Genomic DNA, 27454 nt, shown 5'->3' with positions numbered 1-27454 from the left:
CTGTAGAGACGCCCTACGTTTGGCTGCTCTGACAACAATTTTGTTTTCTTTATAATGAAGTAGAACCAGCAGCACTAAAACTTAAACACAACTTTTACTTATAATATAAAACAAGGGTTGGCATGCATACATTCGCTGTGTGATTACTGTAGTCTACAAACACCATGCTGAAAAGCTAGAAAACTGTATTTCGAAGCAGTGAAAGGGTCAAATAAGACTAAATAAAAACGAAAATTGGACGTCCTCACTGCGTTTAACTGAATATATAATCTCTTTCAAAGGCACATAGGATAGGTAGGACAACATTTTGCACATATCCCGGGAAATCACTATCAGTGTAGTGCATGCATGCGCATTGGGCATTGGTAGGACGTCTCGATGTGTAGGAAGGAATTTCAGGACACTGCATTTAATCATCCAACAGGCAAGGTCTAGCCCATAGGCTGTATGTTTGACATCAATCTAATACAATAGATATGGGTTTTGCAAATTCATGAGTATATTTGAATATTCTAAAAAGAAATTCTGGTGTTAAAAAAGTCCAGCCTTCTTCTTCAGCTCCTTCTGCCTCCACCCGGCCAGGCGCTGAAATTCTAAGCGGCCCACGCCGAGGAGCTCCTCAAAGTCTGAATCCGAAAGGAAGTCCTGAGATCCCACAAACTGAGTTTTAATATATTGTTTTGAAATTTTGATATGATGTGGGTTTTTTTTCGACTTCTGACCTCTTTGCGGCAGGGGTCCACGCCCGGGGGAAGCTCAGAAGCGGGCTTGTTGACGAGGAGCTCGGGGGCCACGTGCTTCCCGGTGCCAAAGGAGGACGGCTGGGAAGCAGTCGGGGGAGGGGACACCTCGCCGAGGTGGCTCTTGTAGAATTTAGGCGGGCTCATGGGACCCCCTGGGGCTGAATCCAAAGTTGTTTGATTGAGGTCCTGTAAGGCCCAAAAGACATTATTTACAATTAATATTGTATGCATAATTCTAGAAAATAACGTTTTTTTACTTAATAGTTGATAATTGAGTCATCTATCGCTACCTCACACTTCGTACTTCATGGCCACAATGCTTTGCGTGTTGAAAAAAAGTCACAGTTGCAGCAAAAATCCGTTATCCCCAGTTGATTATTGTTAAGAGAAGGGGCCAGCAGAGCACATTTTATCTTCGATTCAGGCCGCTAAAGCCTCGCATAGAATGAACTGGACTGTCTTGGCCACAATCTATCAACCCTAGTTGATTATTGCTAAAGGGGGGTTGTGAGAACAATTTTGTGACATTTGTGATGGCTCTTTTTTTCTGTTCTTTCTCCTTAATATGAACAGCACCCGTGCAGCTGCGATCCATTATCCTTGGTTGACTATTGTTGTGAACGGGGGCAGGCAAATGGGTGTGTGGGGGTTTGGGATCCATGAAATGTTTGTATATTGCTGGGGTTTCTGTTCCCATCAATTGTGATTAATGAGGGATTACAGTATTTTTCAACAATTCATCTGCAGCTATATACCAGCTCAGTAGCCTAGATGGTAAGGCGCCCGCTTTGAGACTGGGAGGTTCGGGTTCGCGCCCCGGCCGAGTCATTCCTAAGACTTAAAAAGTGGTCGGCGGCGCCCTCTCTTGGCTGCGGCTGCATCGGGTCAGGTGCAATCGACATTTCGTTCTGTGTACATTGTTACACAGAATGACAATACAAGGAAATTATTATTATTATTATTATTATGTATACCTAAATATACAGAGAGACAGAGAGTTGAAGACATAGAGAGAAAGAGAGAGTGACACAAAGAGCGAGAAAGAAAGTGACACAAAGAGAGAGAAAGAGACAGACAGACAGAAGAGACAGACAGAAGAGACAGACAGAAGAGACAGACAGAAGAGACAGAGAGAGAGAAATAAGCTCTTCTAATTGCTTGGTCAAACTGAATTCAAAATGTGCTTGGCAAATTCCTTACTAAAGGGACTATATGATGTGTAAAGATCATGTGAATGCACTTTAAACGTCAATATAATGACAGGAGACCATCAATTTGAGCAGAGCGTGGATGTGCATGACGCTGCCTCTCCTATGTCTGTGAATCAAGGATGAGTGTATGTTGTCTTTGCTGTTCTGGATTAAACAAGGCCTAGTGGTTTGACTAGCTAATGAATCACTCACAAAATTCATCTGTGCAAAGGACGCGTCCCTGTTTAGCTCCTTCTTGATCTCTTCATAGGATTTCCCGGCCTGTGGACGAGATCCAAAATGTTTTTCATTTTCATCAACTACATTATCTTCTTTATCTCATCTCCTCACACTCCACTTGTGGGGGTCCCAGGCATGAAACCATCCGGTGAAGGTGGGGGGCTCGCGTCCTTGTTTGACAGACACGATAGGCGTGTCCAGGTCTCGGCCCGCTGGGTGCGTTCGCAGGTACTCGCGGGCGCAGGTCCAAGACTCTTCGGTCTCATACCGGTTGGCCAAGTTGCCCACCCACAGGAAGATCTGAGGGAACGCATTTCGATGCAAATGATGAGGTCTTCGGAACGAGGCATGGTAGGCATGCTCACCTCCTCCCAGGTATCCAGCAGCATCACGTCCTCTTCGTCAAGGTCGCTTTGGGCAAAGTCGAAGATCTCCGTCATCCGAAATCGGCCCGTCTGATTGGAGCATTCGAATAGTCGGGGGCTGTGGAGAGCCTCCTCTCTTTGGAGACTACAAATAGAATAAAACATGTAACTATATAAAACATACAAAAAATATTTATAACTGCGAGAAAAATATAGTTTGATTAAAGTTTGAATGTGTCTTTGTATGATTTTATCCTCCAAAGTACCTTAATAAAGCCAAAGATTATATCCAGGTGTATTTGTATCAGCTTAGGTAGTTAATTTTCCCCTTCAGACACAGAGATGACGCTTCGTGGTCTCTAATCAAAAGGAGGGATTCAGAGATGGCTCCTGGCTGTCTCACCTCCCTATCTATGCTTCCTAAGAAATACAATGCATCTTCGTTTAAGCTTTCGTTCATCAATTAGCTCCTCTCTCAACAGGAGGGGTAATTTTTATCTTCCAAGGTCAGTTGGGCAGCTGGCCGATTACTATAACTTTCGTTTCTCATTTATTATGATAGTGTGACACCTAGCGAACAGCATTATATCGTTTCATGTAATCATGTGATCTTGTTTAAGCCAATCAGTTGAAATGAAATGAAATGATCTGCATTTATATAGAGCTTTTCAAGTCAATGACTTCCCAAAGCGCTTCACATTGTGCTTCACATTTCCCAATAGCGGCCGTGATCTGTGCAGCCATGTAAGGCGCTAACCTGCTTATTGGGGGTATTGGGGGTTCAGTGTCTTACCCAAGGACACTTCGGCATGTAACACGGACAAGCCGGGATTCGAACTGGGATCCCTTAATCCTAAAACGATCGCTCTACCTCCTGAGCTACTGCCGCCCCAGTTGTATTGTTTTACGCCTGTGTTTTGAATAAATGGAAAAGAAGTTATTGGATGTGTGTGATTCCTCTCTGAGCCGATCTTGGAAGCAGATCTAAGGGACAGCTCAGGTGGGATGCGCCTCCAATGAAAGAGCTACGCAACCCTATCTCCGACTCAGCGTGTGTTTCTTTCTTTACATGAAAGAGTTTCTTAATTTGTAATTCAATCTCGAGTTTTAACCTTGACAATAACAAAATAAAACGGAAAAAAAAAGATTAAAATTGAAATAAAATATACCTAACATTTAAATTAAATAAAGAATAAGTGATGTAAAAGAATAGAACACAATCAAACATACAAATAAAATAAAACAAAATTAAAAAATGAGACCAAACTTTAAAATAAAAAATAAAAAAATTAAATAAATTAAACTGAAGTAAAGAAGCAAAAGAAAAGAAAATACAAAAAAATGCATTGAAGCATTAATTAATAATGGTTTCACAATGTTATGTATAATCTGCTTAATCATTACCATATTGATGTCAAAACAATCACAAACAATCATTAGACGGTTTATTTTTACAATTATTTATTACGTCTATTGTCTCAGAGTCCATTACTCATGGTCTATGAGTTTATTTTTATCAGTAACTCTTTTTTTCTACTGCACTCAGAGATATTTGCAGCTAAATTAAATATAGTTATAAAATAAAATATAAATAAATAAAAATACAAGAAAAATGGCATAAAATAAACAAAAATTTTACTAAAAAATAAAACAAAAGTGAATAAATTAATTCAATAAAATAAAACCAAATAAAAAACTAACATAAAATAAAGTGAAATTGAATTATAATTTACTTTTTTATTATAGGATCATTATTTGCAAGAGTGACTCACCGTATTTATTTGTGCATAACATGCACTCGAGTATAATGCGTACCCCTAATTTTTGATTAAAACTGGTATATTTTGTTTCACTTTTTCTCAGCTCAAACCTTGCGTTTGGATGCAACAGAAATTGAACCTGAATCCCAACCATTGGACCACCAATGATATAGTTGACATATGACAAGGCATTACAGTACAAGAGACGAACGTTAATTCCATGCAATGACAATACATTGTTTTCTTTATTATAAGTTTTATATTTGACAAACCTTAATGTATACATACGGCCATGTTTAAAACATTTATTGACAATGTAAACTATAAACACAATACCAACATACAATTTTCAATGTATCTATTTAATGTCTTTCAACGTCCAATTCTTCATAAGATACACCAAAGAGTTGTTACACTTGTCGTGCTTCTCTGCGTTTACTTATATCTTTTAGGATTACTTTCTGTCTTCTCCATTCTCTAACATTTGTCTCTGGTACCGTGATTAAAAATAGTGTTATAGTGAGATAAAACCAAATGCCCTTTCATAAATCATGTATATCACACGCAGTCCGATGGTTTAGATTTGGCGCTTTCACCGCCCGTTACAGCCAATCTTTTGTAATTGTGGTCGGCGCTATTTTTTGACTCAACATAAATGGTAAAACCTCTTTGTTTTTTTTATAAGTTAAAAAAATGCACGCAATACACCAATAAATACGGTAACCCCTGAGTGAACATTGAAAATGTATGTCATTTTTCTCTGCTTCTATTTATCACAATACACCTTCTATGTTCACCTTTTGTCACTGGAATACGGGGCTTTTCCCCCGAGGGCCACCCAGAATTCTGCCGGCTCATGGCCCTCCATCACCACCTGCTTGTCCTGCTTGGAGAGCACGTCAGAAATGGCTTTGCCCATCATCCTTTCATCGCCGTTGCAACCCTGGGGACGGAAAGACTCAAAATCAGGGTTGGGGATTAAGGGAATTCATGCAACAGAATTAGAATGAAACGGATTACACTTAGATGTTTTTTTTAAGTTACATAACAAAAAAGGTTCAGGATACTAAGTCAAAATTACAGTACAGTACGCGCTGCCATTCGCTACTCCCATAGTTTCCCAAAAATAAACAAACTGGCTATCGCTTCAAATCTGCCTGGCAACCCAGTGCGCATGCATGCTCCTAGCATGCTCTTTGTGTCAACATAACAGTTGAGTTCAGAGGTGACGAGAAGCAGGGGTTCCGGCAAGATAGTGGGGAGGAGAAAGCAGTCGTCAGTCAATAAGCCCAAATTAAAGACATTTTAGCAAAACTCCATGAAGTCTCTGAATTTGTTCAAAGGAATCAACCGAAAAAAGTTTTTACAAGTTGGGCTATTACTTGTCTACCTCGCGCATTTCCGACGGATTGCTAAAAGCCGGCAAAAGCAGACGTCATCGGATCAGTTTTTCAATAAATGCGAGGCAAATAGGTAAACGAATATTTTTATCATTTCCTTTATTGTTTTTTTTTTATTTTTTACATCATGTGCCTCTCGTTTCATGTTTATTGTGCGGAAATCTAATTTTATTGCGTACTTGTTTCATGTTCTGATGCTCTTCTATGATCTATTAAAAGAAATATGCTAAACATACGGGGCTTAAAACGGATGAGCGCCTTTTCATTCAAAATGAGTTTCAACTTACAACGTTTTCAGGTTACGAAGCTACTCCCAGAATGAATTAAATTCGTATGTCGAGGTACCACTGTTTTTGGATTGTGTTATTGATTACATTTATCAACAGGTAACTAGTAGCTGTATCAGATTACATTCTTAAAATAATCCTCTCAACCCTGAAATTAGACGCCACGAAGGCCCAGTAGAAAGGAACGCCTACCTTGCCGTACCACAGGAAGCAGGCGTGGTTGGTCTTGAGCAAAAAGACATCATTGGTGTTGAGGGAGGCCGCTCTGGCTTGGACTTCTGTGGCTTTGGTGTTGAGCTCGTTGGTGCCTCGGACATGAAAGAGTCGGGCTTCGCTCACTGGGTTTTCCACACCGGGGCGACCAGTACCACCCTAGGAAGAAACAGCTAGTTGCTTAAAGGGAAAGTGTGTATTATTTGACCACTAGAGCTTACTGTATGTTGTAGTGCATGGGTCGGTAACTTATGGCTCCCGAGCCAGATTTTGCACTTTTTATGAGTACAAACAGCTGCAATTTAGCTCTGCGTTTTTAGAATTCTGTTTTGTTCATGGCCAATATTAGTACGTGCAAAGCTGAAGCAACGCTGTTCTGGAAAACAGTTCGGTCCAGTATATATAGAGCACAGTTACAACTCCAGTTTACAAGCAAGATGCCACACCAACAGGCCCGGTTTTGGCTGTACATCAGTAAATAATCATTTACATAGAAGCTCATTGAACAATGTATGTTCACTGTTAGACACTTTATGATGAAAAGCCACAGAACGATCTGTAAACACCATAAAAATGCCAGCCAACTTTGCTGAGAGCAAATAAAGCTGTAAACTTTTCATTAACATTTTTGCGACATTTTTTGAAAAAAACTCTGATTAGACTTTGTCTTGTAACCATACTGCGGGAGGGAGAAGGGTTTAAGTGGTGTAATTGTTAATATGGTAGACAGGCTCTGGCTTTATTATTATTATTTCATAGATTTCCAATCATCTAACGTCAAGCAGTGAAATAAAATAAAAACAAATTATCTTGGGATCATGTTAGGCAGTTGTCTTAAAATATATGGTGAGGTTCTTGCAAAAAAACAGCAAAAATAAATAAATAAATAAATCCAAATATTTAGCTACTGCGGCTCTTTGGTTCAAAAAGGTTCCCGACCCCTGGTGTAGTGAAACCAAAAACGTTTAAGGACACCTCAAACAACGCACCCCACCTTTAATGTTTATGCAAGTGAAAAAAAGTAGCCATGGATTATATATATGGCACCATTTGGATAATTTGGTTCCCATAATTCTTAGCAAAGAGGCTCACCTCAAAGATGATAAGCCGGCCTTTGAAAATGGCTAGGAAATGGCGAGGCTCCTTTCCCATGACCACACGGACTTGCACGGGAGCTCCATTGTACTGGACATCTACGTGGACTCCCTGGTAGGCGCAAGCCGTCACCTCGTCTTTGGTGGCGTGACGCCCCTATCGGGACACAAAAACCAAGAGCAAAATCAAAATAGATTAAAAAATACAGTGAAACACCGAACTCCTCCCGACGATGTTGATACATTACAATGTGAGGTACATTTTTATGGCCCCCTTATTACAACACTTTCCCAAACAGATAGCATAAAACAAAATAAAATATACCTACAAATAGTATACAATCCGAATTAGCAAAAAATGTTGCAGTTATGAGAAGATGCGGATAAAAGTTTGAACAAAAGAACCCTTTCTATGATGCACAGTTTATTAATTTTGCATTATTCAAGTTATTGTATTTAAGGATTTTATACATTTTTCTATAAAGGATTTTATACAAGCTACATTTATCAAGTACAATGAAGATTTTCACTGAGTGAGCTTCAGGTCACGCTGTTCCAAATTCGGAATGTTTTGGCTGGGGAAATTTGATAACAGACTCTGACGAAGGACGTCAGGCATTGTTTTGATAAGCGCTCTGCTGTAATGAATTTTTCAGACATTGAGGCGAGGGAGTGGACCCCACGTGGGGGTTTTCCTGGCACGCCCATGGGAGGAGCCGGCACACCAGCTTGAGGAAAAAAACGTGGGCAGAGGAAGAAAGAAGAAGATCGAGGGAAGATCGAGAGAGAAGGCTTGACAGAGACTCCAGCGACACTAATTCGGCTTATTTGATGGAGTTCACTTAGTTAAATACTTTAAGAAATTAAATTTACCCCCGTGTGAAAATGTCGGCTATTCTTGTCCATCTTTTCCCATTAAGAAACAAGCGCACATTGTTAGGTGGTGTTTGGTTAATAGAGTCAGATGACTAATTCGAACAATTTGGTAAACGGTAGATTTGTAATATTTAAATTCCTAACAGTATGAAGATTTAGGGAAATACATACAAGAGCAAAATAGAATAGCTTTTTTAGCGTCTATTAGGATTGTACATGACGTTTGGTGTATTGTACATACCAAAAAAAACCTTTAGAAAATCCAACATGTTCAAATTTGAAACTTAAATCCCTATTATTAGTATACAAAGTAAGTAAACACCAACTACCAGCAAATATAAAACGGATTTTTCTCTGAAGCTGACACAGATTATCTCAGGACGATCCATTACTTCAAGGTCCAATATTCTCACACAACACTGAAAAACCATTGTGCCACCCAAATAGGTATTAATTTGTGGAACGATTTTTGCTGTGACTAGAAACACTTGTCTCTCATCGGCTTGGCCTCCGTAACAGCACGTTCATGAATTCCATCCTAAAAATCTGGCGGCGAGGAAAAAGCGCCCTCGGCTGAGCCCTGGTTTCCTGGCCTTGCAGCGAGAGGAAGGTTCCTCAGCCGTGCAGAGGTTACTGTCCTGGCGGCGAGGAGATAGCGCCTCGTCCGCGCCCTGGTTTGCTAACACAGCGGCGATGAGGATGGACCTAGAGTCATCTTTTTCAAATTGCTGCAGCCTCCGTAAACCAAAAATGTGTTTTGTTTTAGGGGCCATCTGGTATCCTGCCCTTGAAGGAGAGGTTATGGTAGGGTCTGGCATACCTCCTAACACCACATTAAAAATAAATTATAATACTGCAAAAGACTATTATACCTTTGGTTATTACACGTCAAAGGAGTCACTAGTGATGATATTATAAATTTGAAATGTCATTTCTTTGTTTTCTAATTTTCCTTTGTTTTCAGTTTTCTTGTTTTGATTTTGAATTCGTCTTCCCTGCAAGGAAAAAAAATGGAACGGGGTAGGCTCTTAAAAGCTGCTTCGGCCTCCTCCCTACTCCCTGTTTAAGTCTTATATTATTGCATTGTTGAGTTGTTTTTGTGCAAATAGTTTATTGTTAGATTTTGTTAATTATAATTATAACTTGTTAATTATTTGTTAATGTGCCATGACTAGATGAAAAGCCACAAACAAACAAAAATATTTTGAGTGCCCCCCTAAAAAAAAACACAAAATCTTTAGGCTGTTTGTGTGTATGACCACGAGTTATACCTCTAAGATGCCTGCCTGCTATTAGTCGACGTCATATTGGCTTGTGTCATGGCTATATGAAAATGCTGACATGCAATTGTCTGAGCTTCCTCCCAAAATGACCATTGTTTCTCTCCGTTTAAATCTCATGTGCTCTGTAAAGGATTAAAGAGGTAGTGAAATACATTTTTGTATTTTTGGTTCTGTATTTGTTAGCTATGTGTTCTAAGAATTGCAGTGATGCTAAAGAGAACAATAAAAATGTAATAAAAATGTATAACTATCAGAAAATAGAAATAAGGCACACAAAGGGCTACACACCTACAAGTCGAACTTATAAAATCCCTTTGAATTTGAATGCGCCATCTCCTCCCTCTGCATCTACCTACTAACTCCATTGGACCAGCTTAAGTCACGTCACACCAAAGATATAATACAACTTCATTATTTGTTCAAATGTGTGTTTATTGTTTAATGTTGATATCATTTACATATATAATACATATGAGCAGCTCTTTTCATATACTAATTTGTTGCTAATGTTTAATATATATATATGAAATTGTAGTGTTTTTACCTGGGCTAGCGAGGGTTTGGACAGATTAGATAATTTCCGAATGACCAACCTGCCACATGTAGACGATGTGCTGCTCCCGGGTGGAAACACGGTACGTGTACAGCACCACATAGCAGTCACCACCATAGAACTGCCCGTACGTCCTTGGGTTGACCTCGGCCAGCTCCAGGTTCTCGATGCGCCACACCTGAATATAAAAGGCTATTCATTTCTACGTCTTTTAGGGATCATTCTTGATTGAACGGAATAGAAGAAAACAAATCAAAATGAAACAGACAAAAACAAAACAGACCAAAACAACAGATACACACAAAAACGCACAAAAACAGATTAAAAAAATGCAGACCAAACCTAAAAATACCAAAAAACAAAACATGCCAAAACACAAAAAACACTAGACCAGACCAAACCAAATCAAAACACACAAAAAGAGACCATAACAAACCTAACCAAAACAAAACAGTAAACAATCTCAATTAGACCAAATTAACACAGACCAAACCAAAACAAAAAATCCAAACCAAACCAAAAAACAAAACATGCCAAACAAACGAAAATACAATAAAACACAACTAAACCAGACCAAAGCAAAAAAGACCAAAACATACACATAAAAGACCATAACACACTAAAACACACAAAAAAACACACCAAACCAAAACACATAAAGACTGACCAAAACAAACCAAACCAAAGCATAGCAAAGCAAAGCAAAGCAAACCTAAATATCAATTAGACCAAACCACCACAGACCAAACGAAAACAAATCAGACCAAAAAGAAACAAACCAAATTTAAAATCAAAGACAAAATTAAAAAAGAAGAAAAAAAAGAAAAAAGAACAAAATAAAACAAGGTGTTCCAAATAGTTCAACCCCATTTCCTAGGCCAATTTTGGCAATTCTTGTTGGAATTATCTCAAATTTTCACAGCATGTTTCAAATTTGAATGTGTAATTTTTGAATTTCTACCCTTTCAGATTAAGAATAGCCTTTCACTTAAAAGAAAACACATTTTGCATCACGGAAAACAGTGCAGCGTGCATTTTTCGCAAAATTTTCAAAGAAGGCCCCAAAAACAAAACAAATGAGACTTGGCACCAAAGATGTCAAGACAAAGGTTCCTTATAAAAAACAGCAAAACGACCATCAAAATCAGCAGAGAGAATGGAGAAGGTTCGGAAGCCTGCCTGCGTAGTCTTTGAAGAGTGTCAGAAGAGTAACTGGGGAAACCCAAATTCCACAAATAACAGTTTGGCGGATTCTTAGGTAACAATTGTGATTCAACCCTTACAAGTGGCAGCTCGTTCAGGCCTTGAGGGAAGGTGATGAGTGAGAACGTAAAGATGTTTTATTTTGAAATGCGAGAGAAACTCGAAGAAGGCGATTTAGATTGTAGCGTAAATAAGCCCAACAGAAAAAGGACTTTAACTTTTTTTGTTTTGGGTGTCTCGATTTGTAACTTTTTTTTGTTTTGGGTGGCTCGCTTTGGAATGGATGGACCGACGGCGTCCTTTTTTGGACAGTTACCGAACGTACCAATTCACCATTTACCATAATGAAATCTGAAAACATTAAGTTTTGAATGTAATTAAAAAGTCCAAAGCTATGTATTGATTAAATAATGTTCTCACCGTACGTAATTATGTCGATTCTCACTTCTTTGGCTTTCTGACAAGTTCAGCAACTTCAAACACCGTCATCCAATCCTGGTGGTCTCAGATATCCGAGCTCTCGCCCAAAGAGGCATGATCTGGTCAAGCGTACCAGGTCCAATACATAGAGGAGCTGATCGATAGCTCACCTTCTTTTGTGCTACCTGCCTGGCTGGCTGACTGACTGACTCATAGCGCACCTGCACTGCGGCCTTGAGTTCAGCACGTGGGCCATACATTGCGACCAATCAGAGCACAAGACTAAGTCTCTCCGCAACAACAAGTAAGAGAACGGTTTCAGATTTAACACCATGTTTGTCGGTTCGAGGAATGAGCGTTTTTTTTCTGTACAAGGGAATTTCCCCAAATCGACCAGCATTATAGCGGGAAACTTTCTTTTTGTGCTGGTAACTTTCATTGGTCGAAAACTTCCATAATCTCTGGCGCCTTCCCCTCCCATTTTCTTCCCCATCATTTATTCTCTGTGTTAATAAATTGTGTGTGCTATTTCCATCGGCCTGGTTCATTGAATCCATTTTCTTGGGATTAACAATTCACATCAGAACTCAAAGAACTTAAAGTAATAACGTAATTTAATTTTTAGCAGTGTAAGAAATTTTAGCATCCTTCAGAGAAAAAAAGATTTATGGTGGAGCCCCAGCAACACCTCGAGGCAAATTTGTTTATTGATAGCAGTAAAAAATAATTCGATTCAATCCTAGCGATATTCAAAATTAAAGCTAGAAAAAAATCCCACAGGATGATCGGCTGTTTTTCATAGAACCAGCAAATATTTCTACTTTTCTTTGTTAATTTACCAATCAAACTTATGATATTTATGTTGAATAAAGTATATTTAGTTTCATCAGGATCCATGAAGTCGTTTTTGAGCTATTGCCATTTAGAATAGTGTCAACCATTTTGGAACACCCTGTAAAATAGAGTAGTCATTGATTACAATGCTCCAGGATAAACAAGTAATAGAATACTTAAAAGAAAGAAATAAAGGTGTATAATAATCCACCTTGACGTCACCAGACCCGTCGTCCACCATACGCTGCTGAGCTGCCAGTTCGGGTCTCGCGTGAAGCTCCATCACGTCAAATTTGACCTGATCGACCTTGGCTGAGGAGACAAGACAAAAATTGTAAAGAATTTTCTGGTGTAGCTCAACAAAGGGTAAAAAGGAGGGGGGAAATATAGTAAAATAGTCTCATATTTTTCCTCAAGAAAAAGTTATTGCCCTTTTTGAAGATTGTTTTCCTCATGTTTCTATAGGAAGACAATTTAACAATTGGGGGGGAATATGAAAACATGCAAAAATGTATTAAAAAAAGAATAGTACTTTTTTCTTTTCTGTTTTGGGCTTACCTATTTTTCCTATGTTGTGTGTGGTGCCCAAGCCTTGCGTTTGATTTTTGTCCGTCCATCCCTTGAACAAATGCTTGAACATGGCCGACTCACCGCCTTCACTCATCACCTCCACGCTGGTACTCGCTGGGTAATTCTTGGCCTTTATGTAACCCTAAAAATCACAACCGCAACAAAATATAAATACAGTACTGTAAAAAAAGCATTCGTCTTCGTCCTGAATTCTATATTTTTGCATATTTATCACTCATAACGGTTTCAGATCATCAAACCAATTTTGATACCACACAGAGACAACCCAATAAAATACAATATGCAGTTTTGAAATGTTAATTACATTTGTTAAGCACAAAACTATCTAGTCCTATCTGCCCCTATATGAAAAAGTAATTGCCCCCCTTGTTAAATCACAAAGTAATTTCGACCAACCACAGTTTTGGGAAAGCTGAGTTCAATTCCATAGGTCACGCCCAAAATTATTTGTTACTAAATGAGTTGAATCAAGGAATCTATTAAATTGGATCTGTTAGACAAAGTCAAGTAGGCTACGAAATCTCAAAAACACAATGGACATGCCATGATCCACAGAAATTCCAGAAGAAAGTAGAAAAATGTGATTAAAATCTATCAGCTTGGAAAAGGTCAAAAAGCCATTTTCAAGGCTGTAGGGCTCCAGCAAACCACTGTCTAAGCCATTGTCCACAATCGGAGCAAACCATTCCAGGAGTGGTTGATCAACTAAGATTATTTCAAGAGTCTGACGACAGCTCATGCAGAAGGTTACAAAAGAACCTCTAAAAACATCCAAGAAACTGCAGGCCTCTCTGGGCTCAGTTAAAGTTAAGGTCAGTGTTCATGACCACACAAAAAGAGAGATATCAGTAAAAAAAGGCATCCATGGAGAGTTTAGACTGCTGTCACAAAAGAACAGAGTCTTCTCAAATTTGCCAAAAAGAATATTGATTATCCTCAAGACTTTTGGAAAAATATTCTTTGGACTGACAAGTCAAAAATCAAACATTTTAGGAGGTGTGTAGCCCATTACATCTGGCATAAAAATGGCACCGCATTTGACAAAAAGAACATGATGCCAACAGTAAAGCAGGGTGATGGTAATGTGATGGTCTGGGGTTGCTTTGCCACCTCAGGACCCGAAAAATTTCCAGTGGTTGATGGAATAATGAATTCTGGTGTTTACCAGAGGATCCTGAAGGAGAACATGCAGCCATCAGTTTGTGCCCTCAAACGTAAGCGCTCTTGGATCAGGCAGCAGGACAACCATCCGAACACACTAGCAAGTCCACCTCTGAATGTCTCAAAAATCAAAATGAAAGTTCTGGAGTGGCCGAGTCAAAGTCTGGATTTAAATCCATTGAGATGCTGTGGTGTGACCTTAAAAGGGCAGTTGTTGCTTGTAAAATCTCCAATACAGCAGATTTGAAACAATTTCGCAAAAAAAAAAAAAAAGTTGCCAAAATTCCTCCACAGCATTGTTAAAGACTCATTACATACGTTTGATTTTTGTTATCACTGCCATAGGTGGCACAACTTGCTATTAGTTCCAGGAGAATTACTTTTTCACATAGGGCCAGATCGGGTTTGATTTTTTTGATTTGATGAACTGAAACCTTTCTGTGTAATAGACAAGGAAAAACCATAGAAATCAGGAAGTGGGCAAATACTTTTTTCATGGTGAGTAAAAAATATAATTTCAATGGATGGTTAGATTGGGGCTTACCACCGCCCGGTTGAGAGCGCCCCGTCTCTCTTCCTGCGAGGCCATTTTCCCTTTCCACACCATCACGCCCGTGCCGCAATTGTCCAAGATGTAGCAGTCCTGAAAAGATACATTTAAACCAATCAACTAGTAAAACCAACTGAAATGATCATGTTCCAGTTCTAAGTATTTACAGAAGACTTGAGGAGGTCTTGGCTCAAGGGCTGTGTGGCCACCTCTTGGACCACCAGATTCCCGCTGACATCATAAACGCTGAAGAGAAATGCAAAGAGAAAAATTGTGATTGGATTGCGGATATGTTTAGGAGGTAAAAAAAAGTTGACATTCAGAAAAAAATTGTTACTGGTAGAGCCTGACGGCGGCACCGGGTGTTTGACGGGGGTCGTCGTCGGGTATGGCATCCTTGAGGGGTCCTTTCCTTTGGCCCAGAACGGCCGTCATGTTCTTCATTAACTCGGGCGTGTCGGCCTCATCGGCACCCTCTACCACACCGATTTGAGCGCGGCCGCCTCGTTCACGGTCGCGAATGTCCCGGGCCAGCAGCGTGGCCTGTCGGGGGTAAAACAACGATTAAAACATTTATATACTGATTATCTGATTGATTGAGATGGAGTTTGCATGTTCTCCCCATCATTGCGTGGCTTTCCTACGGGCACTCCGGTTTCCTCCCACATTCCAAAAATATGCATGTCAGATTAATTGGCCGGTCCAAATTGTCCCTAGGTGTGAATGAGCGAGCGAATTGTCTGTCCCTGAGTGCCCGTGACTGGCTGGTAACCAGTTAAGGGTGTCCCCTGCACGCTGCCCGAGGATGGCTGGGATGGGCTTCACCACCCTCGCGACCCTACAGAGGATAAGCGGTGTGGATAATGGATGGAGAGTGCGCCCTTTAAAACAGTGCGGAAAATGGGTGTGGAAATACGGTATAATAATGAGCTTTTTTTATTCTAATATTGACTACCGGCTACGCATGACCTTAATCTCGTTTCTTCTTCTTTTTTTCTCCGTTTCAGACTTTTGTTGCCGTTACAAGGACATGTTCTTACCAAATTGAGAATGAGGCATAATCGAACATACCACTAGGAGGGTAGGGGGGCACCATGAGACTGGAGATAGTCTGGGGCACAAAGCAGCTTCACCCCTTTTCTCTGGAAATTTGGCTCATGCTGCTTTTGTATTGTTTAACCATAGTAGCGCATATTATTAACTCTTTTAACACTTTGCACTTTTTTTTCATGACCCTGATTTCTCTTGGTGCCCCCTTGGCACTTGATGCCCGACGCAGTGCGCATTATGTGTTTGCGGGGCTATGGCCTTGGACACATTAAAACAAATGGATTCTCTTTGTAAAACCAAAAATACTTATATGTTCAAATGATTCAAACGATTAAAAAGGTTCACCTTGAGCTTCTCTCTCCTGTTGCTCTTTTCTCCATTCCACTGCACGATGACTTTGCCCGTGTCCAGAAGGAAAATGTCGCCTGTGTTGAAACTGCTCCATGAAGCATCTACCTGCTCACACAAACAATTTATTCATTATAATAAATCAATTATACATCGTTTTGTATACAATCCAGTCAATTGTTTCTTTTTTGGCGCACCTCCGTCGCCGAGACATGCTTGCGCCCTTTGACATGCAGCAGCCGCAGGACGTCGTAGGTGTTAGTATCCACGTGGTCGAAACCGGAAGACACACCCCCTTTTTTGTAGCTGCGATGTAATAAAAGGAGAAAAAAGGTGCACCATAAAACCAAACACCTAATTTGCGGCCTTTGGCTTGGTAGTACTCACATGACCCCGTTTTTGAAGTAGCTCCTGAAGCGTGGCGATTCGTAGCCCTGCACCTCCCGGTGTTGCACCGGCGCACCCCCAAGGTGTTCGTCCAACTGGGTGATGTAAGCAGCAGCAGCCCCCTGCTCGTCCTGCGATGACGTTTTCCCGATCCAGTAGTGGATGTCGGCTGCGCTCAAGTTCTGACTCATCTGAGGTGGAAAAATTCAAAATTCACAACTATTGGTGTGCTGGATGATTATTTTTCTCACGCACTGTTACTTAAAATTTGACAACTGTTCTTTTAGGAGGAGGTATTGGCAAGGAGTTGCATCACTTTACTTACATGGAAAAATATTTTTAGTTCAATGTTAGTAACATCTCATCTCATTAGGGTCTCAGTAGGGTCGCGGGGGTGCTGGAGCCCATCCCAGCAATCATCGGGCAGTGTGCAGGGGACACCCTGAACTGGTTGCCAGCCAATCACAGGGAACACAGGGACAGACAATTTGCTCGCTCATTCACACCTAGGGACAATTTGGACCGGCCAATCTACCTGAAATGCCGGTCTTTGGAAAGTGGGAGGAAACCGGAGTGCCCGGAAGAAACCCACGCAAGCACGGGGAGAACATACAAACTCCGCACAGGAAGTCCGGTAGCTGGATTTGAACCCACACAGGAGGTTCCCAAGGCCTTAGAACTGTGCCGCACACGCGGTTAGTAACATTTTTTTCTGAAAAAGGGTTTCAGAAAATGGGGCTGCACCAGCATGCTTTGAGATGCGGTGGAAAGTTTTTAGGGTGCACACAAGTAACAGAAATGCTTTTTACAAAATCTCAGTTTCTCTCAGGGGAGCCACAAGTAAAGATTTAGCATGCGCCCCCAAAAAGTAAAAATACAATGCTTGTAGGACCTTTTTAGCTGTTTTTTGAGAAAATAATTATACCTTTGCAAGAAACTGTGAAAAGAACATTTTATTTAGATGTATCTGTACAATACACTACTGTTCATTGCATTAGTGTTAGTATTAGTATTAGTAGTATTATTAGTATTGGTAGTAATATTAGTTTTAGAATTAATAGTGTTATTATTAGTAGTAGTATTTGTAGTATTAGCAGTATAAGTAGTATTAGTAGTATTAGTATTACAACCTATGCCAGTTTTTCTAAGCACTTTGTTGTAATTATTATTTTTTTTCTTTTCCTATTCAACCTGATAGTTTTATCTTTTTACTCTTCGAAGTCTTTATATAACATGTGTTACCCTGGAATGCCATGTCCAAGTCTAGTTCTGGTAACAGAGGTTCTGGGTTGAAATATATTTAAAGTGTTTTTCCTTTTACATTTTTAGCAGGTGCACCAACTTGGTGTTTAAGTTTGGGAGGTGGTGCGCCACGCCTAGGAAGGGTGAAAAAGGTTAAGGATCGAAATTCAGGATTTCAAATCTTTTTTCATTTTTAATTTTTAAAGGGTGTGCCAACTTGGTACAAATGTGAGGTTGTTTTAAGAAGTTTTGAATATAAAATGTTATATAAAATGTTTTTTTTCTTTTTAACTTTAAAGGGGGTGTACCAAAGATTGCAATTTTTGATGTCCTTTTCTGAAGGTTTTGCACTGGTCAGGAAATGTCACTAAAATGCAATGTTTTTCCTTTTGAGGAGGGGAGCGCCATCTTTTTGGATGTTAAATAAGTTGTTGTATGTAAAAGTAATATTTGATGTTATCCTTTACAAAAAAATAAGAGATGCAATTACTCGGTGTTTTTTTCCCCCATTGTTTTTATAAAACATTACGTTGATATATGATGGCTTTCAGGGATTCTTTTTTAGATGTAATTTCTATTTGGCTTGTGTGTACGAGGAGGGCTGCACCCTCATTTTGGGGAATGATGAATCAGGTTTTTGCTTTAAATGTTGGATTTGTGTGAGTGTATTTCTTTATACATTTCTAAGAGGTACACCATCATGTTCAGGGAGAGTAAAATAGTTTTTTTTCTTTTTACTTTTTCAAAGGCGTGCACCAACTCGGTGCTTATGAATAAGAAGAGGTGCACAAGCTATTTAGGGATGGTGAGTGAGGTTTTTGATCCAAGTAAATGTAAGATTGAAATAGTTTTGTTTGTTTTTAACCCCTAGGGTGGAGCACCAACTATCTTTGGATCTTTTTGCACACCCTTAGTGGTCAGGAAATGCAATTAAAATGTTTGTCTTTTTTCATAAGGATGTACGTCCAGCATACTCACATGAAGAACAATGTAACAATCGCCTTCAAAGAAGTTGCCGTAGCTTCGGGGCGGCACAGGCTCCATCTGCATCTTCTGCAGGAAAAAAAAAAGATACAATGCCAACGCTAAAGTCCACATAAAGACATAAATGATTGTTTGCTTTAGGAGATGACTCACGTTGATGGTCCATATCTGCAGGCCGGCTTTTCTGTTGACACTCCTGAACGCATCTTTATTGGCCTCGTTCATCATAACGTGGACTGTGGACTGAGGCGAGCAAACGGATATAAGTTGTTGCCTTCTTGTACAATTAATACTATTATATATCACGATAATGAAGTTGGAATTTTATCAAGATTGTTACTACAATAGTTTAATTAAAAAAGGATCATAAAAAAAGAAGAAAATAGATAAATATCCATCTAAATCTAATCTACTTTATGAATCAAGATTTGTATGTGGATAATATGTGTTATAGTGTTTTCTGTACCATAAGGTTTACCTATAAGCCTTCATTTTTTTCAAAAACAGACCATGCACCTTATAATACGGTGCGCCTTATATATGGATCAAAATTGAGTCGCAACAGGTCTCGCAACTACAATAAGCAGCCGCCGACTCAATTTCCCCCATAGAAGAAGTAATGTGCGGTGCATGCTGGGATATATATACACAATCGTTTCATTTTCTTATCATTGTGTCAATCATCATTTGAATCGGTCACTATTGGCTAAGGTTATTTGGAGGTAAAAAGGCGGGTCCTTTTTACCATTCACAGGCTTGTATAGGCTGAATCGGGGTAAGGCAAAGCCTGCAATTGGCCGAAACAAATGTGAATCACAAGTTAGGTTGGTGTACGGCCTAGATTAAAAAAATATGGGGCTAAACAGACAGCTAGCCACAAGCAACATCCATCGTTGGACAGATGATTTTCAACCAATTTTTTTATTTGTCGGCATTATCCCGTGTTTTGGAGAACATAAATATTTTACACAGTTGGATTCACTACACTAACGGATATAAGGAGTCCGAGGATGCGTATTATCATCAAATGTATAAGGGGTGTCAAACTCGTTTTAGCTGGGGGCCACAAATGCTATAAAAAAATCACACGGGGGCCGGACTAGTAAGTTTAATAGAAAGAGAGAGAGAGAAAAGGACAGAGAAAGAGAGGGAGGGAAAGAGACAGCGATAAACAGATAGGGAGAACAAAGGAGTCAGAGTAAGAGTGAGAGAAAAAGAGAGAGCAGAATAGAGATATGAATGGAGAAGAAGGGTTAAATTATTACAGAGAGAAAAAGTGAAAGTGAAAAAAGAGAAAGATAAAAAGGACTAGAGAAGTGAAACGACAGGAAAAAAAGAGTCAGCAGGAGAAAAAGAGACAAAGTGAGGTGAGAGAGAGAGAAAGCGAGAGAGGTCAAAAAAGGAAAAGAAAGAGGGTGAGAAAGAAAGGGAAAAATAGAAAGAATGAGAATTAAAGTGTAAATTAGAGAGATAAAATAATAAAGAGCAAGACAGAGAAAAAGAAAGAGGTAGAGAGTAAGAGAGAAATAGAGAAAAGAGAAAAAGAGAGAGAAAGAGAGAGTGAACAGGAGAAAGAAAAAGAGGGAGGAATAAATTAAAAAAGAAGTGAGTCAAAGAGACATGGAGAAATACTACCACAATTGTTTTGCAATTGTTAACTGGCTTTGGTGAAATCCGGTGGAAATATTGAAAACTACAGCTCATTTTCCTCTTGCGCTTCTCTCAATTTTGTCTTGCGGGCCAGATTTAAACCATTGGTGGGCCTGATCTGGCCCGCGGGCTGCCTGTTTGACACCTGTGATCTAACGTGAAGGCTGCAAGACGACGTCTTTGGTGAGCTACACCGGCTTTAGATTTTTTGTGTATCTTGTTTCAGACCAATTGTGATGTTTCTGTGATGAGTATATTTTGAAATGATCAATATATCTTTGAATTCCAAGACTTTAAGCTTTCCAATGACATTGGCATGGTGTATTTTAGGGACTGGTGACCTCGTATTTGCTTCTCAACAGTCCAACGGAATGAAAAGGCCTTAATAAAGTTTGACTGAGCTATCTGGTTGTCTTGTTGACGATCCTACTGTAGTGCCTTATAGTTGGGTGCGACATATGTATGGAAAACATGACAAAAGACTATTTTGGGGGTGGCGCGCCTTATAATCGATGTGCCTAATAGTGCAGAAAAAATGTTTGTATGTGTTTGTATGCTCCGAAACGGTTGGACTGATTTTCGTGAAAATTTACTCAGTTGTACTTTAGGCTTCTGCGAGTGTCTTTAGCTAGCTTGTGTCCAGGCACCCTTCATAAACACCAAAAAAACTGATAAACATCTGCTTTCAGGTACAAGCGGCTCTCAAACTGCTTTCGGCTCTTTGGCGCTCCTTAGTGGTTTTCTGACGCTTTTTCAACAAACCACAGTCAGAAAACAACCTTGCCCAAGTAAAATGAATGCCCAACAACACCGGGCCATTATGCTTGTAGAAATATATAGAAATATATTAAATAATAATATATCATATATACATCCATCCATTTTCGGCACCGCTTATCCCAGGGATGTGAAACTCATTTTAGCTCTAGGGCCGGATTTAGACTGTCTGTTCTGAGGCGGGCCGAATCAGTAAATGAATGTTAACTCCAATTTTTTTATCTTTGTATTTCTGTATTATCATTCAGCCTGCATTGGTAACCTACACTACATATTATAATTACAGATAACAGGGGCACTTTTCGAACCACAACACATTGTTCAAAAACTATGGCGAAATACGATTTTCATGTTTAGCAAAGAATGTATTCACTGTTTTTAGTATTTGTCAATAATTTTTTTCTTTTCAAACATTTTGCAATAAACATCAGATCAAAAAACTAAGAGATCACCTGAGAAGAAAAAGGGATGAGAGGTTGAACCTTGAAAAAGCTTAAAAGAGACCCGTCCCCAAAATATCTTTGGACGCTTTTTATATCAATCATACAAACAAATGATAATATCTTACATCATTATAACATTCATTTGTTAACCCATTTAAAAATGATCACACCGTTTACAGTATTTTATATTATTTGTGAATGTTTTCTTTTTCCATCCATCTCCTCCTTACTCTCTTACAACAACAAAATGGGATTCTTATGTGCAACAAGAGCGAGCTACAAGGGCCTGACAAGACCAAATGACGGCCTGTGCCCAGTTGAGGGAATAGTTTTACACCTGAGCCAACTCATTGCGCTACACAAACTCAACACTGCCCTCTAGCAGCGAGAGAGGGCACCTGGTTTGTATTTGTTTCATGACATCATAACTTTTGATTTAAATTACCTTGACACACGGTCCTTTTTTTACACATAGTCTGAAATTTAGGAACTCCAGATTAAATTAGCATCTGGATCCAGCTTTATCTGCATCCGCTCACTCATACCTAAGGAAAATTTAGACCCGCCAATCAACCTGCCATGTCTTTGGAATGTAGGACGAACATATTTGCCCGGGGGAAACCCACGCAGACACGGGAGAAAATGTTTAAACTCTGCACAAGGAGGGCGGTAGTTAGGTTTAAACTCCCCGAACTATGGAATGGACGTGCTAACCCCTGATAATACAGGGTTGTTCTAAAAAATGTGATATATTATGAGTTGTACATATCACAGAATGTACATTATCAAGGCAAATGAAATAGAAAAACTATTCATGTTAAAGATCACTAGTTGTATTTTTCCAATGAGAAATTCAAAAGAAAGTGGATTATGTGAACGATTTCACAAATGTTCATTCAATATGCGCACCACCTGAGACATCGTCTGTAATCCAGCTCCTGCCAAAACAATGAAGCATATCTTGGGTAACAGCCTCCACCAGATTTTTTCCTTTTTCTTTTTATATACAAATTATCTGCTGTGAGTTAATACAAGGAAATAGACATATTTATAATAATCATTAATTATTAATATTCAAAAGATTCACATTTTGTAAACACCCTGCATGATATAAATACACAGCATAAAAATATCATGTTTTGAAAATATTTGAGGATGTATTATTATAAATTATGATAAATAATGGATAATATATAATAAAACATGTATGCATACGTAGACATAATCTTGTAAAAATATTTAACAAAAATGATATTTTTGTGTAAAATATATATAATGCAATATAAATAAAATATGAGGATATAATCCATAAATTTTGAATAAAAACGGGATTGTAGAAATATTTAAGAAGATAAAAGGATGGATTTTTATATAAAATATGATACAATAAAAATACTGAATTAAAAATATAATTTTGTGTAAATAGCTAAGAAAATAAAACGATGGATTATTATATAAACATTGTATAAAATGTATAAAAATATCCCTGCAACAGGCTGGCAACTAGTTTAGGGTGCCCCCTGCTCACTGCCCGGAGACAGCTGGGATGGCCTCCAGCACCCCTGCGACCCTACTCTGGATAAGTGGTGCAGATAATGAATGAATGAATGAATGTATAAAAATACAGAACAAACATTATTTTAAAAGAAAAGGATATGATTATGATTTGAAATATAACATATAAAATATAAGAATATAAAATGGCAGAATGAAAATGTCATTTTGTAAGAAAATAGTGATGGAATTTTTTATATAAATATAAAAAAATTATAAAATATATACAAAAATAAAAATGTATACAAATACATAATACAAACACTTTTTTTAAATTTAATAACATATATACAAAAAAAGAAAATATATAAAAATAAATAATAGAAATAAAGCATTATTTTGCAAAACTATTATAGAAAAAAAAAAGTTAAACCATTCAACAAGCGTTAACTCCTATCCTTATGGTTAAAAACAATTGAGGTTTTGTGAGTTTTTTTTACTGGCTTTTTTAATTTAAGTTTTTTTTCCTTTACTTTGCATTTTTTGAAGTTCAGTCACATTCATCACCTAAAAAGTGTTAAAATAATTAAACTGTCTATTCCGCCATTTCATGAAGGGTGTGCAGACTTTCTATCTATGAGACACTTTGAACTTCTGATAAGTAGTCGACACACCCTTACTCCGATTATCTACTTTGATATGAAAGGATTGCTTGTATTAATAATTGATTTAATTTTGCTAATATTTATCCCAATATGTTTGTCTCACTTCCAGTTCCCGGTGGAATAGAGAGATTCCAACAACAGAAATGTAAACAAGCGAGCGAGCGGTGTTTACCTTCGTCTTTAACCCAACAAAAGAGCAGCTGTGACTGTTTAGTGACCTCATTGAACAAAAATTAAAAAGAAAAATCTTCATGTCACAGACAGGAAAAACCAGTTCAATTAACTCTCATTGCGCTCATAAATCAACACAAAAGTACTCTTTCACTATGTACACATATTAGTATAGAAAAACTACATTTCAAAACCTACCTGGGCGTCTAAGGAGCAGTTTAGGTTGAGAAAAATACAAAAAAGAAATCAGTGTACTAGGTGTGGAGTGTGAGGGCCACTATGAGTGTATACTGTATGTGTGCTTGGGTTGACTGTATTTACTGCCACGCCCACTCCCTCCACACACCTGTAGTACCGCTTTTCTGCAGACCTATACAGGTAGCGATACTTATAATACTGATATTTTCAAGGAAATACCTTTCAATCATAGCGTAATTTAGAGTGCTAGCTGGAGTATTGCTCCAAGAACTTTTGGTGATATTGCCACAGATCAGGCTTCCAACTTTAAGCTAAAAAAACTGAAAATATTTTCTAAAAGTCAAAAAGATCTGAGACACAATCATGAAGTAGAACCAAGTTATTTCATCATTTCATATGATATTTACAACAAAGAAAACTGAGAAGTAGGTTTTGCAAAATAATTGCCCCCTTGTTCTCTCAGCTTAGCCCACTGACTCCAGAAGTTCCCTAATGACTCCGGAGCGATCCAATGTCAACCTAAATGACTAACAATGACAGTGTCTCATTAAATTTTCGTTTAAATGCATCTGAAAAGGCAGAATTATGAAGCTTGTTATACAACATTATGGAGACCAAAGAACACACCGGGCAGGTCTAGGATAATTTTGTGGAAAAGTTCAAAGCAGGATTGGGATAAAAGAAGATTTTGCAACATTTAAACATCCCTTGGAGCACGGCGGGAGCAATAATATCAAAATGGAGAGAGCATAAAACCAATGAAAACCTACCAAGACCTGGCCATCCCTCTAAACAAGGGGTCGGGAACCTGGGCTCACGAGCCAGATATGGTTCTTTTCATGAGTACGTATGGCTCGGAGATAAAATACTACCAGCGTCAATGTCCTTTGTAGCGTTTCAATTCTGACAAGCACAGTACAGAGTTTGGTGCATGCATATGCGAAGCAGCGATAAGAGTTTGAATGGTTCACTCCAATACAGTCAAGGTGTCACACCAACAGACCCCGTTTTGGCTATGCGTCACTAGGCAATCCTTTATATGGAATCTCATTAAATAATGTATAATCACTGTTGAGAATCTTGATGGTAAAAACCAACAGAACAAACTGTAAACACCCCAAAACACCAGCCAAGCACACAGAGCAATTTGATTGGGTGAGCAGTAGGGGTGTGCTAAGATCTGCCCCCTCTGTCAATTGCACCCACTGCGCTGAAATCAAATACCTCTGTGAACTTTTCTTAGTTTTTTGTGACATTTTTACCAAAGAACTCTGCTTGTTACTTTTTTTCGAAAGCAGTATTTATGAAAAAAATTAGGGTCTAAATGAGCCTCAATGATGTTAAGTTACTGTGGCAGGGAGACAAGTTGAGAGTGGTATATTTAGTATAATTATCCATCCATCCATCCATTATCTCCACCGCTTATCCTCAGTAGAGTCGCGGAGGTGCTCGAGCCCATCCCAGCTATCTTCAGGCAGTGATCAGGGGACACCCTGAACTGGTTGCCAGTCAGTTACAGGGCACACAAGAGACATACGCTCATTCACACCCAGGGACAATTTGGACCGGCCAAATAACCTGACATGCATGTTTCTGGAATGTGGGAGGAAACCGGAGTGCCCGGAGGAAACCCTCGCAAGCACGGGGAGAACATGCAAACTCCAAACAGGAGGTTAGATTTCATGACCTCAGAACTGTGCCGCACCTACTAACCACTGCGCCGCCGTGCTGCCAATTTAGTATAATTATTAGTTTATAAATGTTATCAACTCATATAATGTCACATAGTAAAATAAAATGCGCTGATAATGTAGGTTTTGTCTGGAGAGTAGGTTTGGCAGCTTGTTGAATTTTGTCTTAAAACATCTGGTATTGCTCCTGCCCTCTCTCAAAAAACAAAAAAATAAATAAATATTTTGCTATTATGGCTCTTTTGGTCAAAAAGTGTCCCGACCCAAAGTCTAAACCTTTGGGCCAAACAAGGAGAAAACTAATCAGTGAAGCATCCAAGAGGCCCATGATCACATTGAATGACATGCAGGCATACACAGCTGAGGTGGGACAATCTGTGCATAAGTCATTAGTCATATTCTGAATAAATCTGCTCTTTATGGAAGAGAGGCAAGAAGAAAGTCATTTTTGAAAATTTACCATGAAAAAGGCCCGATTGCCGTTTGACACAAATAATATGTGGAAGGAGGAACTGTACCCTGGTCAGACAAGACTAAAATTGAACTCTTTGAGCTGAATGCAATGTGTTACACTGCACATCACCTTGAAAACACCATCCCCACTGTCAAACATGGTGGTGACAGCCTCACCCTCCATGTTTGCTTTTATTCAGCAGGGACTGTGAAGATTGTTAGAGTTAGTGGGAAGATGAGTGGAGCCAAATACAGGGCGATTCTGGCAGAAAAACTGTTGGAGTACGCAAGAGACCTGAGAATAGGGCGCAGGTTCACAATCCAACGGGACAACGGCCCTAAACATAAAACAAAATCTACAATGGAATAGTTTAAACCAACATTATAAAAGGTGTTAGAATGGCCTAGTCAAAGTCCAGACTGCATCCTATAGAGCAGAGGTTATCCATCACCATCAATCCTTAAGGAAAGGGCTGTTTAGTGAGGAAGAACAGGCAAAAATGGGAAAAATTTAGAGTCATACCTAAAAAGACTTGTAGCTGTAAACGTAGAGGGGGGATTTTACAAAGTATTTTGTGTGTGTGTGTGTGTATATATATATATTATATATATATATATATATATATATATATAAATGAAATGCCTACTTTCCATTTTTTACTTGTTAGCACAGTATATGTTGAAAAAATGTGTTTGGTTTTTTCACAAATGTGTCTCAAATGTTAAATCTTAGAAAATATTTCAATTTTTTTAGCTTTAAGTTTGAAGCCTAAAATGTGGTACTATGACAAAAAGTTATTGGGCTTGGGGGGGAATAAATCCGCTATCCATTGAATGGCACGATACCGATACTTTATATTCAGTATTGGTATCGGTACTCGCCAGGCCATAACAATAATGATATTATCTAGAAAGAATGTTGGATTTCTGATTACTCAAAGCTTATTTCTTACCTCAGTATCCGTCCCGTCCGCCATTGTTGTGATATCGCCGCCTTTATTTCATGTCTGAGTCGCACACAAAAAAAACTACCTGCACAAAAATCCTCAGAGATCCGAAAAACAAAACAATAGGCTCAGTTAGGTTCACCTCGCACATCACATGAGGGCCCTAAAGCTCCTTGTGGTTGCACATTAAC

The 27454-nt window shown here is 38.9% G+C and overlaps 1 protein-coding gene across 2 annotated transcripts; it reads right to left on the bottom strand.

Annotated features, from left to right (window-relative positions):
• Nucleotides 1–477: 477 nt before the first annotated feature.
• On the bottom strand, nucleotides 478–27363 carry vill (villin-like). 2 transcript variants are annotated; one of them, XM_088321945.1, is made up of 20 exons: nucleotides 27270–27363; nucleotides 18928–19017; nucleotides 18769–18843; nucleotides 16549–16739; nucleotides 16359–16467; nucleotides 16159–16269; nucleotides 15101–15306; nucleotides 14931–15009; nucleotides 14758–14856; nucleotides 13020–13173; nucleotides 12673–12773; nucleotides 10045–10182; nucleotides 7291–7449; nucleotides 6178–6357; nucleotides 5096–5241; nucleotides 2539–2683; nucleotides 2285–2473; nucleotides 2147–2215; nucleotides 723–929; nucleotides 478–645 (listed from the first exon to the last, which is right to left on the bottom strand). In XM_088321945.1, exons 1-20 carry the CDS (start codon nucleotides 27291–27293, stop codon nucleotides 532–534), a joined length of 2586 nt encoding a protein of 861 aa, XP_088178071.1. In that variant the 5' UTR covers nucleotides 27294–27363; the 3' UTR covers nucleotides 478–531. The 2 variants fall into 2 exon arrangements, with proteins under 2 accessions (XP_088178071.1, XP_088178072.1); XM_088321946.1 differs by lacking the exon at nucleotides 27270–27363 and adding an exon at nucleotides 24173–24250.
• Nucleotides 27364–27454: the final 91 nt, after the last annotated feature.

Source organism: Urocampus carinirostris, chromosome 18 (assembly GCF_059441175.1).
Source record: "Urocampus carinirostris isolate Australia breed hairy pipefish chromosome 18, RoL_Ucar_1.0, whole genome shotgun sequence".
NCBI lineage: Eukaryota > Metazoa > Chordata > Actinopteri > Syngnathiformes > Syngnathidae > Urocampus > Urocampus carinirostris.
The sequence above is the reverse complement of the archived record's forward strand: the minus strand, read 5'-3'. Positions and strand labels throughout refer to the sequence as shown.